Source organism: Morone saxatilis, unplaced genomic scaffold (assembly GCF_004916995.1).
Source record: "Morone saxatilis isolate NCDOM2014 unplaced genomic scaffold, NCSU_SB_2.0 Contig17, whole genome shotgun sequence".
In the NCBI taxonomy this organism is placed as follows: Eukaryota; Metazoa; Chordata; class Actinopteri; family Moronidae; genus Morone; species Morone saxatilis.
The window spans coordinates 14,729,495-14,747,651 of NW_023339729.1; the positions used below are offsets into that span (position 1 = coordinate 14,729,495).

Sequence of the window (18,157 nt, forward strand, 5' to 3'; positions counted from 1 at the left end):
AACATACGGTTCTTGAGACGAAAACAGGCTTGGGACACGTTTTACGTCATAGCTCATTGTTTAATGAACTTCAGTCGTTGAGCTACGGCTATGAAGATTCTGTCGACAAGCAGACTTGAGTGCTTATTTCAGGATTACAATGATAGAGACTCGATCCTGGGTATGCAAAGGATCTGTTTTACTACCCCGGTAGACAGGGAAAGAAGTTAGTTCTTTTCATGTAGGCATTCAATTAAAGTGAGTTAAATCATTGGGGAATGGCTGGATGGCTGGCTTGGCTGGCTAATTGTCTGACTGACTGGATGCTGCACTGTTTCTTGATAGTCTCTGTCGAGGTCAATAGTGATGGGCGGGGTTTAGCAGCCAGATTGACAGCTGGTGCCACCTCTTATACAGTCAATGCCTTTTCTTTTTCGGCTTTAACTTTCAAGCCACTGGGTTGGGTTTATATTCCCTCTCCCTTTCTGCCTCCTTTTTTTTTCATTATCACACCCTTTACATCTCCTGTGCTCCCTGTAATTCACTTATACATGTAAAGTGAACACATACTGGAGCATGTGTAAGGGAATCAATTAATCTGTATTTTGCTGTTGACTAAATGGCCTGTTAAAGGTTGAATTAGTAGAAAAAAGTCCCTCATAGAAGAGGAAAAGCATTCCTACTGATTTCAATAATCGCCCAATTACATATGCCTAATTGAGTAATATGCCAGCTTATTATGCAAATTTTTGTTAGGAAATCGAATATGACCAATCACGCACGAGTGGCAGAGTAATTAATGCCATCAATTCAATTGACAGTAGAAGGAGAGAATGAGTAGGAAAAGGGAATGGAGGAACAGCGGAAATTATGGTAAAACTCTGGAAGAATCAAGGAAATGAACAGTAGAAAAAAAAGCAAGAAAGACAGCTATGGGAAAAGGAATACAAATATGAGTGAGTGAGGATAATAACAATATATTTTAAGTCTCAAGCAATGTTAATGAAAAGGGTGTGACTGCCTTTGTGTACCTAAGTGTGTGTGCATGATTGAAAGGTGTTACATCGCTAACAGCTGAATTGTTTGAATTTGCAGCTTCAGAAGAGAGAAAGGTCCTGCAGGTTTTTCACACAGGTATTTCCGCTTCCCGGTAACGTCGATTACTTTGCCACACCATAGTCCCATGTGGTTTTTTCTTTTTTTTTCTTTTTTTCATGCTCAGCATGTAATCTGCAAAGCAAGCTTTTATGTGTATGTATATGTGTGTGTATGTGTGTGCAATCACACATTACAACGTTTTACGTAGAATTCTAATTCTATATTCTGCAGCAGTTGTCTTATGATTTGCATCCCAACCCTTTGAGGAGGACGTTCATTTAACATGTCTATTACAGCGTGTATCAAAATCACATGTTACCATCCCCTAGTGTCTGCTAACAAAGTTTTAGTCTCCTCAAAGGGTTCGCTGACATTCTTTTGTTTTCCTTTATTTATTTATTTTTGCATTCAGAATCAATGGTACTGATAAGAGGCCATGATCAATATCAATAATAGCTCATCTATTTTGCAGTTCTCTCTGCAGAATTGTAAATAGGCCTGCTAGGAACGAAGTGACTCACTATTCATCTCCATTCAATGAAATGTCCTGTATGCTGCCATATCAGAGAGAAAGAACTGAGCATGATGGATATTCTGTTGCATATTGCTTGGTCATGGCCTTAGTGCCTTTAAAATAATACCAGCTTGTGTTTGTGGCTCAGTATTAATTTATTTTTTGTCCTTGTTGGTCTGCTTGTATTGATGTTTGTTCCTGTTGATGCCATGGGGCTCGCCCCGTGAATGGAAAACTAACATCATTTAGGCATGTTTCCGGTCAGTTAAAATCACAATTCAGAACATCAAAGGACCCCACCTTCCTCATCCATGTGCTGTAGACAGACTGCAGAGTCTTTCTTTTTCTCTCTCTGCATCCTCTCTGACACACACACACACACACACACCCTTGATGGGCTAGCTCTTTTTCTCCTGATGTAGGCTTTTTTTCCACTCTCCCCCTGAAAAGTCTTAACGTCAGCACCAGTCAGCAATGTCACATCATAGAACATGGCTTAGGACTATATGCAAGCTGACACACACACACGCACACATGCACGACGTAAATATATAAATATATTTTCAACAATGATCTCATGCCATCACATCAAAACAGTCAGACATTTTGATGTCTCCTTAATCCAATAAATGCTGCAAAGATGCTTTAAAGAGTGGCTGCTTTCAGACAGCTAGTTACAGGTTTAAATCAAAACGTTCCACCACACACCTTGGTTACTGCAGGGGGCTGGTAGTGATCGATTACATAATTAGCCTTAGTAATGTGAAACCAAATTATACCAACAGTCCCTTACTCCGCCAGATAGAAATGTGCGTGATTAGGGATGTGGTGTGGTGCTGCCCTCTCCTCGTTAATTATCTACAGCACTAATTGCCAAGTGAGGAGAGTGGGCAGGAGGTTTGGGTTCTTAATAGAGACAAAAAATAATTGAATTCTCTCTCTCTCTTTCTCTCTCCCTCTCATACTTCATCTCTCCTCCTCTCTCACTTCGTTTGGGGAACTGGGGACTCGTTTCATGTATACTAAATTGGCAATTTATTCATGATGAAGTTGGTGGTGTGGAGAGGCTTTGATGCTGTAGGGTGGATTGATGGAGAGAGGTAGAGTCTGCAAGGTAGACTGAGAAAGAGAGAGGGAGGGAGGGGTGGGAGGAGGTGGGAGGGGTGGATATTAAACAGAAAGAGATTTTACAGAAACAGAAATGGAATGTGAGAAAAAGAGAAAAACAATAAAAGGGGCAGTGAGGAGACAGTGATGCTCAATGACAATGTCTAATTTGCCCTCTATTTATGGATGGCGGGTCAGAACACGGCATGCTGTGAATTTAAAGCCTGATTTAGCTGCAAACTCATCCTGTCAGGGAAGACAAACTCCAACAACAACTGACAGATAAGCCTGCTTCTCTGATGAAAACATTTTCAAAACATGCACTTTCTCAGAGCTCAGCCAAGCGAGTAAAAGAAAAAAATGTCATTCTTTCCTCTTTTCTCCCTTTTCCATACTTCTAACATCCCAGCTCCGTCATTATGTAGTATGCAGTATGTCCTACTGTGCACGAGTGTACACATACTGTACAGCCATGCGCATGTGGTTGTGCCCGTGTTCCTCTTGTGTAGCTCGGAGTAGTATAACAGCCCAGCTCTAGTCTGTCTTGCCGCTGCTGTTTACGCTGGATTACCCCAACGCTTCAAAGCATTTCACTTCTGCCCCATTTACTGGTGCGTGCCTGTGTGTATGTGCATGCACGCTGTGCGCACGTGCACACACATGTACGTGCCTACACATGTGGGTGCCTACCCTGTAATACATAGTCACACACACACACACAAACGACACCCTTATCTGTCTCTGCAGAGTCTCTCCCCTCTTTGAAGACCCCTAAAAAAACCTGTCTCCATTTTAGCCCTCAAGTCCTCATACTTGTGCGGATAGAAATGTCACCAACGGCACCAGAGCTTACAGGCACACCCACCCAGTCCCACACACACACAAACACATGCACACACACAAAAACATGTATATTCCATTTTCTTTGAGTTTCTGATGTGGAGATGTCTGGACCTCAAGGAAATCATACCCCTTCTTCTCCTTACCTATCTCTCTCCCTCTACAGATGCAATCTCAGCGCCGGCGAATTAAATTTCAATGAAAAAATTATATGAAATTGAAAATGCAAGATAATCAAAAGTTCAATAAAAAGCAATGAAAAGTTTAATGAGAGTAGAAAAGGGGGGTTATCTGAAACACATCAAAGTAAGCGCTTGGGAGCAGCACCACCAGCGAATGGAAAGCACTGCCATTGCTGTCATATCTGCCGTGCCTACAGAGCATCCTCTCCTCTGTCTCTCTCTCTCTTTTGCCTGGACTGCTACTGTACAGCAAGTGGAGCAGAATGATGCTCTGCAATGTTTCTCCCAGCCCCTTGTGCACACACTACAACACACACAGACATTTTAATGCCAACACTCATACGAGCACACTCGGATCACATACAGTACTTTACTTGAGTATTTATTTTTCTGACAACTTTTTACTTTTACCCCCTACTTTTTTACACCAATATCTGTATTTTCCACTCTTAACATTTTCAAATCAGGCTTGTTTCTTTAGTTGTAGGGGAATTATTTATTTATTTATATTCTTGCATTATTGCACGCCTTCCTAACATCAAGACAAGTGCATCAGTTAATAATGTGTGTACTTCCTCCACCTCTGACGAGGGCCGCAGGGAATATGAAAGTGTTATATCCACATTACAAACATTTAACAGGACATTCTGGTTTCATACAACGTTTTTAGTTTTGGCCATCATGGCTATCTGTAATAACTGTACTCACCAAGTTAATTGCAGAGATCTGGGAACGTGGCAACATTGCTAATGTCCAACAGGGCAAAAAAAACAGAGGCAGTCAGATTATCATGAAGGTTTTAAACAAATCCCCAGATTAGACAAAGCTGTTTGGAGGAAATGACAAAGTCAACTGTAAAATCTTATTGTCTGCTTGGTACCAGACACTTTCCACTGATTTCCTGGTTCAACCTTTGTTTTACTTACAGTTTTTATGTTCAATGTGGTATTATTACCATAGTTTAAGGTATGCTTCCAAATATAGCAGATAATCTGAGTTCACTGTTGTTTGTTTTAGGGCTTTTAGGGTTTACCTATTAATCTGTCAATTAGTTACAATTCATTGATCCATTTATTTAATAGTGGAACAATTTTAGGGGGCACAATGAGATGTCTTCAAATTGCTTGTTTTATTTGACTGGTATTCAAAAACCCAAATATATGTGATTTACAATGATACAAAACAGCAGCTAGAACCAGCAAACACTTGGTATTATTTCTTGATATATGACTTAAATGACTAAATCTGTGACAGTGTCAACTCTAGGGCTACAACTAATGATTCTTTTCATTGTCAAATTATATTCCAGATCATTCAACTACTCATTTTAAGCCAATGTCATGTTTTATATTATTTGTTTGGATGACCAACAGTACAAAAGACAATATATATTCAGTTTGCTATTACACAAGATAAGGAGAATCAGAAAGTCCTTACATTTGAGAAGCTGGAACCAGAGAATATTTGGTGTTTTTGCTTGAAAAATCACTTAAAGGATTGATTGATTATCAAAATAGTTGGTGATTAATTTTTTTGTAAATCGACTAGTGGATTGTCTGTCACCAAATTGCATTACTTTGGTGTCTATACTGTTATCGTAATTTAAATGATGGACAAAACAACAAAAACACAACCCAAATTCTAATAAACCAGAATTTTCCTTGAAACATTTTTCTGTCACAGTCAATGAAACAACAGAGATAAAGGCAGATTTTCTCAGTGTATGGTTATACGTGTGTGCTTCATATCCACTCCTGCTTATTCTGGTTGTTTGCTGAAGCAGTGGATTAATTAGTTTTTGTTTACATGTAGCCCTCACAAACTCATCCGATATGCATCCCAGCTAATTAGCTGCTAGCTCTAAAAGAGAACATAATATTATCATATTAACTTGTTGGCTAAGCACCCATTTCATGTGTGTGGTATACTGTATCTACATGTGGATACCACCCCCCCAAAAAATAAACAGGTAGGATTAGTTCTAATTCCAGAGGCCAATTGCACGTTTTGTAGCACATGCCATCAACACTCATATGAGTCATCATCTACATTGTTTCTCTATCTAGGACGCTTTCCCTACCCACTGCATACACACACAAACATACACACAAACACTATTTACTTCTCAACAATCTCCGTTGCTGTCTTCCCTCCTCTCTTCTGGTCTCTCATTTCTCCATAACCCTGAGTGAAAGGGCCAGGGAGGGAGTCAAATGGTTGATGTGTGAATGCCAATACACTGATGTCTCTCGCTCTTCCTGCCCTGCCCTTGCAATTCCCCACTGGAGACCCCCTCTTCTTGTATAATGGCACCTGCGTTCCTTTTTCCACTAGCCCATCCACCTTCCTCAAGAGAGAGATGCATTGAAAAAGTGAGAGATATGAGAGGGATGGGAGTGCAAGTTTGTGGAAAGGGTGGTTTACAGTGGGAGCAGGAGAAAGAGAAAATAAAGAGACAGACGGGAGTGTGAGATGTGTGTGTTTGATAGCACCTGTATTCGCTTTTCTGCCTTCCTTGTTCCCAGCGGACGCCTGTCACCATGGACTCACTGGACTGTTTTATCGCTCTCCCATGGCCCTCCCCTTCTTCTCCCCCTCTCTCCACCGGCTCTCTTTTCTCTCTGTTTCCTTATCTCTCCCAGGGTCTTTTAAAGATGTGTGTGTCTGAGTATGTGTGGGTGTTCATGTCTGAAAATGAGGAGGTGAATTCTTAAGAGCATAAAGGAATGTGAGCTGGAGACAAAATAAGTATTGTTTCGCGGAGAACATTTCATCTATACGAGCCAACTTTTCCTCCGTTTCGTAATATTTTTGGATTCAAAACTGTTCTGCACTGCTGGATATGACCCAGCAGACATTATCTGATAAAACTCTAATTTCTTCTGAATCCCTCAAGCACAAGTTTTCCAACTCAAAGATAAGAGTGTTGCTTTAAAAAAAAAATTAACCAGGTTTGGGGGTGTAGACACATGGTGATTGCAATCAGCTAATTAGCTTAGCTGATTTTTTAGAACATCTGTGATGGATTTACTATCACAACATCCTTTTATAAAGAGAATTAAAAAAAACAAAAGTCGTAATGAACGTTAAAAAGTGTGGACTACCACTTTGAAAATGTACTTTTTATTTAGCAGCTTCTGTGATTTTGCCTCTGTTATGTCTGCATGGGAATGCTACATTTTCATCAGAAACATTTTTTGTTGCCATGATTTATCAACATGATAAATGAAAAGCCATTGCATTCTCTGTCGCATCCCGCTGACTGCTGTCTTCAGTGGTTATGATGTAGCAATGTTATTTGTACTATGAATGGATTTGCATTAATTTTCACATTAGCACCATTGACTGAAAGTGATAAAAATGTTAGTATTGCCTTCCTCCATGTGACCTCTGTGTTTCTACTGCTGCCCCAGGCTATGGTGGAGACTGTGAATAATCTGCTGCAGCCACGAGCCCAGGCAGCGTGGAGAGAGCTGCCCACCAGCGAGCAACTGCACTCGGCCACTCTGCTTCTCGACACTGTGGAGACTGGGGCTTTTATGTTAGCTGACAACCTCCTCAAGACTGACACTGTGCAGGAGAGTAATGACAACATCCGTGAGTACATTTTATTTGGTTCCTTCCCGACCTCCAAAGTCAGTTGGACCCTGTAACTGTCAAGGAGCCTGTTGAGATGCCCTCAAGCAAGGCACTTAACCTCCATTTGCTCTGGTGAAGCTGCACAGTGGCCAAGTGTTGAAGGCTGTAGCTGCACTGGGCCTTTCTAATTGCAGAAGTACGAAGTGGCTCGGCTGGAACAACATTTTTTTTTACGTTTTGTTGACTTCACCTGAATACAGTGTAAAACAGGGAAGACTTTGTAGAACGTGCCCTTATTTTGGCAGAAATGTGGTTCTTAGATTTCACAGTTTTTACAGATCTTATAAGGACATAAACCAGCTCAGGCTTCTAAAGATCTAAGAATATGATGTAATATCCTAGTAACGGCAACGCTGACAGCAGGCATTACTGCACCCGCCGCCTCAGATCTATGCTTTATAATACAAACGAGAAACAAAGTATGCTATCTAACTTCAAAGTTTGTCAAAAAAAAACATCATCTTTCATGTGTGCAATTACACAAACGCACTCACACGCATTCTGTATGTGAATTGACATGAGTAGACGTGATTAGAAGTAGGGCGGAATAATGTTATTGAGATTAGTTTGTAGTTTGTGCGCATGAATCTGAGCTGCAAGGAGAACTTAACAGCACCAGCACCATACATATGACTAGGTAAACAACTGCCTGATTGCATGATAAATAAGTTACAGTGATAAAATCATAAAACAAAATAAAAAAGAAATAACATGGAATATTTTAATGCTGAAGCAGAGTTGACAGTAAAGTTGTTGGACAGATAGCCAATGATACCTTGGTGAAAACATGTTGCATTTTAAATAGATATAGAGTATTAAACAGCACTATAATACTCTACAGTATTATGTTATGTTTGTCATATTGTAAAAGAAAAAACACAGAGGGGTTGTGGAAGAATGCATTTATTGATGTTGGTCTTTAGTTTCATATGGCCTACATTAGGTTTTACTTAAGATTTTAAGATTTTTCTAAGAGGACTTTAAGTAATACAATTAAAGAATCCTAAGTGTAAAATAATATAATAATGTTTTTTGTGTGTGCTACTTGATGAAACACTTTGTTAAATAAATAATTTGTGTGCATGAATAAATACAACAGAAATCTGTTATCTCATAATAAACATTAAAGGCAATGCCGAAGATAATGCCACATAATGTTTTTGCACTGCAGCATGTGAGAGTACAAAAGGACCAGTGAAACAATTGAAATCAAAATTACATGATAAATAGTTGTAAGGGCAAATGGAATGAGTACATAACATAACTTACGCCTACTGTTACAACACGTAAAACTACTTATGTCAACAGAAACTATGTGCTGAAATATTATCAAAAGGTTTACCTGTTTGGCTCCATAAACATCCACATAGAAGCAAGAAAAAAGAAGAAATAAAATAATTCATAACTCAAATAAGTAAAGCTGTATTTGCATTTGCCAGAGATAATCAACTATTTATGCAAAAATCCCATATTTTGGCAACATGTACAATAGACTACATGTATGCAGAGTGGGCTTGTATAGCTGTCAAAAAGTGGTCATGATGAAGAGGTCCAGGTTGTTGTGTGGGAGCAGTTGAGGGGTCAAATCCACAGAGACTCATCCTCATTTAACAAAATGCCGGGAAAAAACTGCCCTTGAGGCCTGTAAGGCAAGGATGAATTGTTTTCCAGAGACAATAATTTTTATTTATTTATTTTTTTCCGTATTTTCTTCCCTCCACTTGTAGGCGAAACTGACAAAGCAGAACAAAGCTAGTTATCATGGCGTTGTGCACATCACTCTCCTCTCTTTCTTTCTCCTCCTTCCATCATCTCTTCTCATCTTCCCTCAGTGATCCCCTCATCATTGAGCCACAGAATAAGGCAGAAATACTGGAGAGTGAAAACCCTCTTTGCTTTTCATGCCTTTTGATGAGGATATATTTGTGAGCCATCGTTTCATCTCCTCCCCAGACCAGCAAGTTGCACTCACTTATGTTTCCCTTGATTATCCTCCTGTTTACTCCACTTTTGATTTGGTATTTCAAAATTTCCTAAACATCATCTCCCCATTAGTAGAATTCACTGGGCTTGTATGTTACTCAGTCAGAGATGAAAATTCATGGAGGAGGAGCAGAGGAGAAGAGAGAAAACAGAAGCTGATGAGTAAAGAGGAAGACTGGATGAGTGCATGCTTGAGGGTGATGGTAGTGGTAGAATGTCAAATGGTGCTCTGAGCTTGTTTCTTTTGCTCACTTTCACATCAGTTAGCAATGAAATCACAGCTATTTAAGTCATACGACTGCGGTGATAACATTACCTCGATTTCTCTTATCACAGACCGACAGTGGAGACAGATTCCACAAAGTCAGTCCACGCAATGTGACTTTATCTTGCTCTCGCTTGACTTTAAGTACAACCGGTAATTCCCAACAAGTGACATCCTACACAATTTCACGTTACATAATTTCCTACTTGTTTCTCCTCCGATTTTCTTCCTTCTGAACGCCGCACATAAATATGGTTACATAAACAGTTACTCTAGATGTAGGCTACCACATCTCTGAAGAAGTTAAAACAGGAAATAATTTTTTTTTTGTGGAAAATTTTGTCTCCGCAATCCTCTCCTTTTTTGTGCCGTTAATCTTCCCTCCCAGCTAATCCAGTGGGCAGATCCACCGTGATTATCTCTTCCCTTTATTCATAACCGGCCCCGATACCGCCTCTCATCTCTCGTTCTCCTCTTCCATCTTCACTCTTTCTCTCTCTCTCCGTCTCCTCCCTCTCTACTGTCCTACACTTTTTAACCCCCCCCCCCTTTTTCCCTCCAAGTCTTTTAGAGTAGAGTGAGCGAAAGGAATAAATTATTTGAATGCCGCATTTTAAAAAAGCCACTGCAGCTACTGTAGGTGATATTATTGTGTTAGAAAGTGTGTGTGTGTGTGTGTGTGTGTGCGACTATGCGGCGCAGTATTAGGCAGATGAATAAATAGTGTTATTATTAGAACCAAAACAGTGATTTGAAGGGATAACACAGCGGTAACAGCGTGTGTGTGTGATAACGATAATGAACAAGTGTGTTTCTTAGGAGGAGGATTGTCATGACAAGGATGCTTTAATTAGATTAGACTCAGCGTGTTTTGATACCCCGCCGCTTTGTGTGTGTGTGTGTGTTTGTGTGTGGGTGTGGATGTGTGTGTACATGTATGTGTGCATGTGTGTGGGTGCGTTTGTGTACATAGCTTGAATGTTTAGTTTTGGCAAGTGAGGAACACTTAACCAGTGTTTCTCTTTCCTTCTGCCAGTATTTGCATATCAGTGTCTGTGTTTATGTCTGCCTGCCTCACTCTGCTTCCATTTCCTCTCTCCCAGACCTTACTATCTCTTGCCTTTGTGCCCTATCTTTTGTACTCTAAGAGAGAACATAGGCTTCTCTCCACCTATCGCCACGCTGGTCCTCTCCTTTCGGCATATCTGCTCGTTTCCCATCTCTCATCCATTCTGCTCCTTTAACTACCCACTTTATTTTTTCTTTTACCTCTTTCCAACACTTCTCCCTGACCTCCTCAACTTCCTTTCCTTTCACCCTTCTCTCCCACTTCACCGACTCCTCCACTGTCATTTCCATTCGAGCATGTCCTTGTGTCGTTTATGTGATCAGGGAGCTGTTTTTTTTTACCATGAAAGCAGTGTCTAAATCACCAAATCACTCAGAAGCACAAGATAGCGATGCACCAAAGGTATAATTAGTCCTTAATTAGAAACTTTATCTAATACATTACACGGCCGTAGTCGGGAATGTGCTAACGAACCTGGATGGTGAAATTAGATTCCCACAATACAAGAGAGAGGCTGGATTATCTACCTCAATGTGTTGGACCAGTTGCCTGGAGACATTGTTGCCTTTTTTAGAATAAAAGTCCACATTATTTCTCTTTGATGCGTGTCAGTTTTTTTTTTGTTTAGAAGAAACTAGAAACTGCTTCAGGATTCATGCCAATGTTCTGCCGTGAAGCACTTAGTGAGAAAACATGGTTATTACAAGAGGTTGCAAAACAAACCTGCAATGCTATGACTTGACATTAGGGTGTGTATGTGTATGTGTGTGTGTTTGTGTGCGTGTATGTTCCAGAGCTGGAAGTGGCAAGGCTGAGCACGGATGGGAACCTAGCAGACCTGACATTCCCTCAGTCAGAACTACATGGAAACTCCATCCAGCTGTCAGCCAGCACTCTCAAACAGCACGGCAGAAACGGTAGAAGAGAAATCTCATATTCTCTCTTCCTCTCACTCTCACTATGAGGTCCATGACCCCTCTTCCTCTCTGTCTCTCTCTCTCCCTCACTTTCTCGCTGTCTAACCAACTTGCAATGTTTTTTTTCCCCCTCTTGCTCTTTCTCACACCCACAGTCTATTTTTGTCATCATGATTTAAGCCAACAATTATCAAGTGCGCCTCCTCAATGTTCCCATGTGTCTTCTTACAGGTGAGATCAGGATGGCCTTTGTCCTGTACAGGAACTTGGGTTTATACCTGTCCACAGAGAATGCGAGCGTGAGACTGAGCAGCGAGGCGGTTTACCCTAATTACTCTGTTATCGTCAACTCCCCGGTCATCACAGCATCCATTAACAAGGAGAGCAATAAGGTTTACCTGTCTGAGCCTGTGGTCTTCACCGTCAAACACCTGCAGGTAAGAAAGGTGCAAGGTGATGACTTCTTTTCTGTAAATAAAAGAATAACTTGCTGTGAGATAATGAGACAGAAATAGCGGTTAAAGGATTAAGCTGGTTTTATTTTATATATATATTTTATATATTTCTTACAAAAGATTAAACTAAAGCTTGAAATACTTAATTCCTCTGTGCCATAAACCTCCACTGTCATCCAAAAACACATAAATGAGCACATACTGTTGCACTGCGCTCTAATAAAGGAACATGGGCATTGTAATTTATTTTGACTCAACTGTATACATACCACTCTGGTGCTGTAACAGTTACTCCAGCACCCAATGTGTGTCCACAGCTGAAAATAGTTCACAGCAAAGGCACTATTTACTCCTCTTTGATTTTGTGACATTTGCTCAAATCTGCAGTGCCCAGCTGTTTTAGGAATTCATCCTTTCTTTTTGTTTTGTTTTTTTGAGTCACAAATATAGACTAGTCCAAACATGGACTAATGTAATGTTGGTTTTGGTCTTTTCATGGGGTTTGTTGACAAAAAATAAATATAGAATCACGGATGCCCTATTCTTTAATAGCAATTGTAATTGGTAATAACCAGAGCTGTAGACTCTAGATTAGAGAATGACAGACTCACAAATAATGTCTCATGTTTTGACCTGGTAAAAATAAGACAGGGACAGGCATACAGCTTCAATATCTAATTATTAAGCCTAAGAATTGAAAGTTCTTGGTCATAGTTCTGTAAAAAAAAAGTTAATTAACACAGCTTTTAGTAATTTCTGGTCATTGTTCAGAGATCTGAAAGTCTTGCAACTGGCTTGCAATTTGCTTATCAAGGCTTAATTGCTTTGACAAAACGTGACTCAATTGACTTGCCCCATATGACATCAGAACAGCTCTGGTATTAACAATAACTACAAACTGAATATAATTCCACATTGCATCACACTGTATGAATTCCCATGCTCAATGCAACACTTTTATGTTGTGTTGCTCATTCAGCAGGCAAATGCCGATCCAGTTGGTGATCCAGCTTGTTGGCAGCAAAAAGATCCTCACTGTCTCACTTGCTCATTTTGAGAGTAACTTTAAAAACCAAACACACACACAGCTCCATCAGTTTACACAACACGAGCAGCTCCTACACTCCAGAATCTCACACAAGCATGGACACAGCACTGTCACCTCCTGCCACCGCTCCATGTTTATTTGTTGCTGCACTCTCGCATTCTGTCCCTTCTGTTTGTTGTTTTGTTGTGTGTACTTGACTCCCTCTCTGTGTTTCTTCCTCTCCATCCTTTTCTCCACCAATTCCTCCCACCATTTTTCTCACTTTTTTTTTTGGCTCTCCCACCACTCCATGTTTCTGCCTCCCACCTCCCCATGACTAAGTATCTGTTCTGTCTTCCTGCTTCCCCCACCCCTCCTTCTTTTTGTCCCTCACTCTCTCTCAATTTCTTCCTCTTGGTCTCGGTTTCTCTCTCTCACTCACTCTCTCTCTCTCTCCTCCTTCCTCCTCCTCCCTTGCCCCCAGCATTCGGAAGAGAACTTCAATCCCAACTGTTCATTCTGGAGCTACTCCAAGCGCACCATGACGGGATTCTGGTCTACCCAGGACTGTCGTCTGCTGGCCACCAATCGCACACACACCAGCTGCTCCTGTACACACCTCACCAGCTTTGCAGTGCTCATGGCCCACGTGGAGGTCAAGGTAGGCATTTATTCTCACGAGCCTGCCAAGAGGGGGGTGGGCAAGATCAAATGGGTCAGTTGTTCATCATTTGATTAGCTGGGGCTGGCAAGGCTGGTCAACACATTCTAAAAAAGGGGGGAAGGAAGGGAGAGAAGGAAACCACAACATCTGGAAAATAGATTTTAACTCTCCAGAGTCTCCAGTACTGAGAAATCATACTTGGCAGGAGACATTTTGATTCGTCAAACTGGATGATGACATTGGGATGACAAAAAAATGCACACTTCAAACATTCAGTCTATAGAGATCTGGATGACCAAAACAGACTTTTTCATTTACTGTAGGAATTTACAGCAGACACAAAAGCTGTTGGTGTTATTGTAAAAATGACATTTGACTGATCAAAAAGTGTAAGTGTCTCATTTATTTTGATATCCATGGGCCACTGTGGGAGGTGGATAAAAACCTTATTGTCCCGCTGTGTGTGGGATAAGTACTTTTTGTCTCCCTCCTTTGTTACGTTAAGACCAAGTACCTTCTCACAAATCGGCTCTTGTTACTCTAGATATTGTGTGACACCCAGTCTCTCCCTCTGGGCCAGAGGATGTGTGTTACTTCTAAAAGGGTCATGGTCAGAGCTAGCTTGGCAGCCCTTTGTGAACACAGTGTGAGGGTTTGAGCAGTAGATCCATCACAGCAGTGCTATGTTGAACATTGCTCTGCCTGCCAGGTTGCAGGACACTGATGGATAGAGCCAGCACACCTGTGCAACGCAGCGTAACGCTGTGGCCCTGAACGCTCAGCGACACACAGCCAGACTCACATCAGTCAGGGAAGGGGGGTGGGGGTGTGTCTGCTCCTACAGTATGTTTCATGTTACAACAACATAACTCATGTATGTTTTTTAGCAAACAGAGGCTAAACATAGTAGCTGAAAATGCCTATTAAATTATCCATTCAAGCTTGTCTCTCTATTTCCACAGAAAGCAGACAGCATGCACGACCTGCTCCTAGACGTCATCACATGGGTGGGGATCCTATTGTCGCTGGTTTGCCTACTTATCTGCATCTTCACATTTTGCTTCTTCCGCGGTCTGCAAAGTGACCGCAATACCATCCACAAGAACCTCTGCATCAGCCTCTTCATCGCTGAGTCACTGTTCCTGGTTGGGATCAACAGAGCCGATCAACCGGTAAGAAGGGTTGGATTTTCTTCCTAAGTGTATGTGAGTGTGTGTGTGTGTGTGCAATATACACTATGTGAGCTAAATAATGCTAATAAAAACAAATATTTTGCACACAGGCTACATTTCAAAATGAGGCTTTTTATTCATGATGCGTTGGCACAAGCTTGGCATAACTGTCCACTGACCAATACCAGTAATCATACTGCACTGCTGGCAGAGTAAATTGTGAAATGTTTACTAACTTGCTGTCAGTGGTTGACCACATTGCCGCTACATGAATAAGAAACAGCAGATTTGGTACATGCAGTGTTCCCAGAATAAATCGAAAACAGAAGTTTCTCTGAGTGGCTGTTAAACAAACCATATCTGTGTATGCAAACCAGCCTGGATTATTCAGCTTTCTTCTCAGAAATCGCGAAAAGAAAAAAACAGCACACAGAGTTTACTGGCATTGTTTGTACGGCAAATGCTCAGCTTTCCATGATATCATTACTATACTGAGCACTACAACTGTCTGCAGATTAATTGCATTACATTTTGCAGATAATTCAGAAAGGATTGCCAACCAAGGCAGAAAAGGAGACATTAGATAGCATTAGTCTACTAGCATAGTTAGGTTTGTTATACTTCTTGAATGGCAAATTAACCTTAATATAATAAATACGTGCAGCACAAAAAAAACTAATTTGCCTGTTCTTTGGTCTCTTCCCAGTTGTAAGAGAAATGATTTACAATTCACAAAGTGCATGTTGCACAGTCTTGCTTATTGGCTAGATAATGTATTAAAGCTTATGTATTAGATTTGTTTTAGCTCAGCTGATGTTTATGCTATTCTTCAGTTGCTTTTCTTAGTCATTTCCCCCCTCAGGCTACAGTAGCTGCAGTATTTCTCTTCCCTCGCCAGGGAATCCTGTTGGTTGTGAGAAAGATGCTTAAAAAACAATGAAACCTTTACAAACAAATCCCATATCAGGCAGGATAGTGAATATGGGTTTAACCTGCATTTGACCATTTGTATTAAAGTGTTGTAAGGTTGTTTCATGCAAGACCCAAGTGTGGGCATATCTTAGCTGTAAAATTACCTTGTATAAATCCAGGCCTGTGTGGTTAACAGAATTGTGGACTTTTTCATGTTGCAGTACTTACTCTGGATATTGATAATGAAAGTGCTGGCAGAGTTGTGTGTGTGTGACACTTATTTGGTTTATTTGGTGTTCTTATAAAAAAGTTATCTGAGACTGAGAGGAGCAGATTTTATGTTTGTGTTGTAGAAGCTGCCAATATATAATGTAATAAGAATAAGTTTGCATGACTTCAGTTGTTACTATAGAAACACTTGATCATATTAAATATGATAATTACTTTATACAATGCCATGATGTAAGTGATTCATGAGCAGGGTTAGGCCAGGCCAAATGCATATTGACTTTCAGACAACCTTGGGGATTATTCTGGATCACTTCGTCAGTCGGAATTGGCTTTATGTCACTGTGACTTCAGATTCAGCTATACGTTTAAGCAAGAACTGTTCATGAATGCAGCATGCTCCACATCTCCACTGTCATAGCAGTTATTAGTGATGGTCAAAGCTGTCAAGGCCCTCTGCTAATATCAGTGATAACATCTTTATAGTAGCAGGTTGTCTGGCTCAAGTGGAATCTGGGTGGTTAACATGTTGTTCAATGTGATCCTAACAGTGTTGCTACTCTCTGCAGCCATTGAGACCTGTGCAAATAGGGCTAAAGTAACTTCACTAGTTATAACCTAATTGGTCATCTCCTTATTTTCCCTCCCACAACCCAGACACTGCCAGATTGGTGCTTTCTGTTGCAGTTAATGATGCTTGACCTCTGCTGCTCATGTGGAACTGTGCTCATCTTTTGCAACTCACAACTGTAAAGAAGGAAGAACCGTAACAAAATCAACAGCTAAATGGAAAAAGAGCTGTTATGAACAAACAAACCCACTTGTTAGCTAATTGCTTGAGGCGTTAGTTTGTTAGCAGGGATGAGTGAGTACACCATTATCTGTATCTCTATCTGTGATCTGAATGGGTGGGGCTTAAACTGGACATGGGCATGACTAACTGGAAGTTGTTGATTTAGGTTTGATATGGACATGGGTTGATCAGAAGTTTAGATTTATTGAAACTATAGTATTTACAGAAAAGCCTCATAATTGAGCTTCAGAGCAACGTTTTTATCATGAGTACCCGCTCAATCATACTCATTAGCTGGCTAACATTATCTTCGTGCATGTACTTGTGCGTAGGCATTGGTGGTTGGTTGAGCATAAAAATTGACACAAGCTAATAGATTAGATTATTTTGTTTCTTCTACTGTTTTATAGAAGAACAACACATGTGGAATACACCATTTTCAGTACAACAAATGCATCCATAACAAATTGTCCTGGTATAAATAGTGAAGGTTTTTAAAATCATCGAGCTACAACCAATGTCAAGCTCCATCCCTAATGTTTTACAATGCAGTTTTGGCTCAACCATCAGGGTCCACATGGTCTGCATTCCAATCACAACCCATTTTGTATAATCCATATAGTCCGCATTCAATACGTCAATCATGGATTAGGACTTTAAATCTCACCTGAATGCAAGCACTTACACAAAAATTGTATACGTCAGATTCTGTGTTAAGACATTCTCCTTTGATTCTACTGGGCAAGGTCACCCAAATACAATTAATATATACTGTAGGAACCTGTGATGTGTGCGAGTGGTGTCAGAGTACTGTACGCAGTCTCGGACATTGTAACACCTTAGTGCTAGGTAGGCTATGTTTTCTTTGTCTGTGAGCTGTTCGAATCATTAGGAAGTGTAGGTCTGTGGGGGAGGAAGTGCTCGGGGCTGTAACCTTTATCTCCTCCATCGTATTCAAGGAACCTTAGAGCAGCCTCGGGCCTTTGCATCCCGCCGAGCGTTTAATGAGAAAACATTCTTATTGCAAATGAAGAGACAAAACTAATTTGATTGAAGGTGTTTTGACCTTGAGGTTTGTGCGTTTTTCTTTTTGTCTGCAGGCCTATGTGTGTTTGTGTGGGAGGGGATCATGTTTCTTTGTATGTATGTGCGCCACTGTATTTGTGTGTGCCATCTCCTGTTAATTACTGGTGACTATTTGTGACCTCCATTAACATCCTCAGCGTCACTTAGCTCGCAGCCGGTTAAGCCAGTAATTCCAGCAGGGAAACTAAATGACTTTGCATAAGCAGCCACTTTTTTTTTTTTTTTTT

General features: G+C 40.6%; 1 protein-coding gene across 1 annotated transcript in view; it reads left to right on the forward strand.

Moving 5' to 3' along the window:
* Positions 1–18,157, forward strand: part of adgrl3.1 (adhesion G protein-coupled receptor L3.1) — a 113,193-nt gene that overhangs the window by 75,732 nt on the left and 19,304 nt on the right. The window contains exons 11-16 of the mRNA XM_035659666.1: positions 1,075–1,113; positions 7,134–7,317; positions 11,471–11,593; positions 11,825–12,030; positions 13,560–13,736; positions 14,702–14,911. Coding sequence (XP_035515559.1) covers positions 1,075–1,113; positions 7,134–7,317; positions 11,471–11,593; positions 11,825–12,030; positions 13,560–13,736; positions 14,702–14,911 — 939 coding nt within the window. The remainder of the gene's footprint in view (positions 1–1,074; positions 1,114–7,133; positions 7,318–11,470; positions 11,594–11,824; positions 12,031–13,559; positions 13,737–14,701; positions 14,912–18,157) is intronic.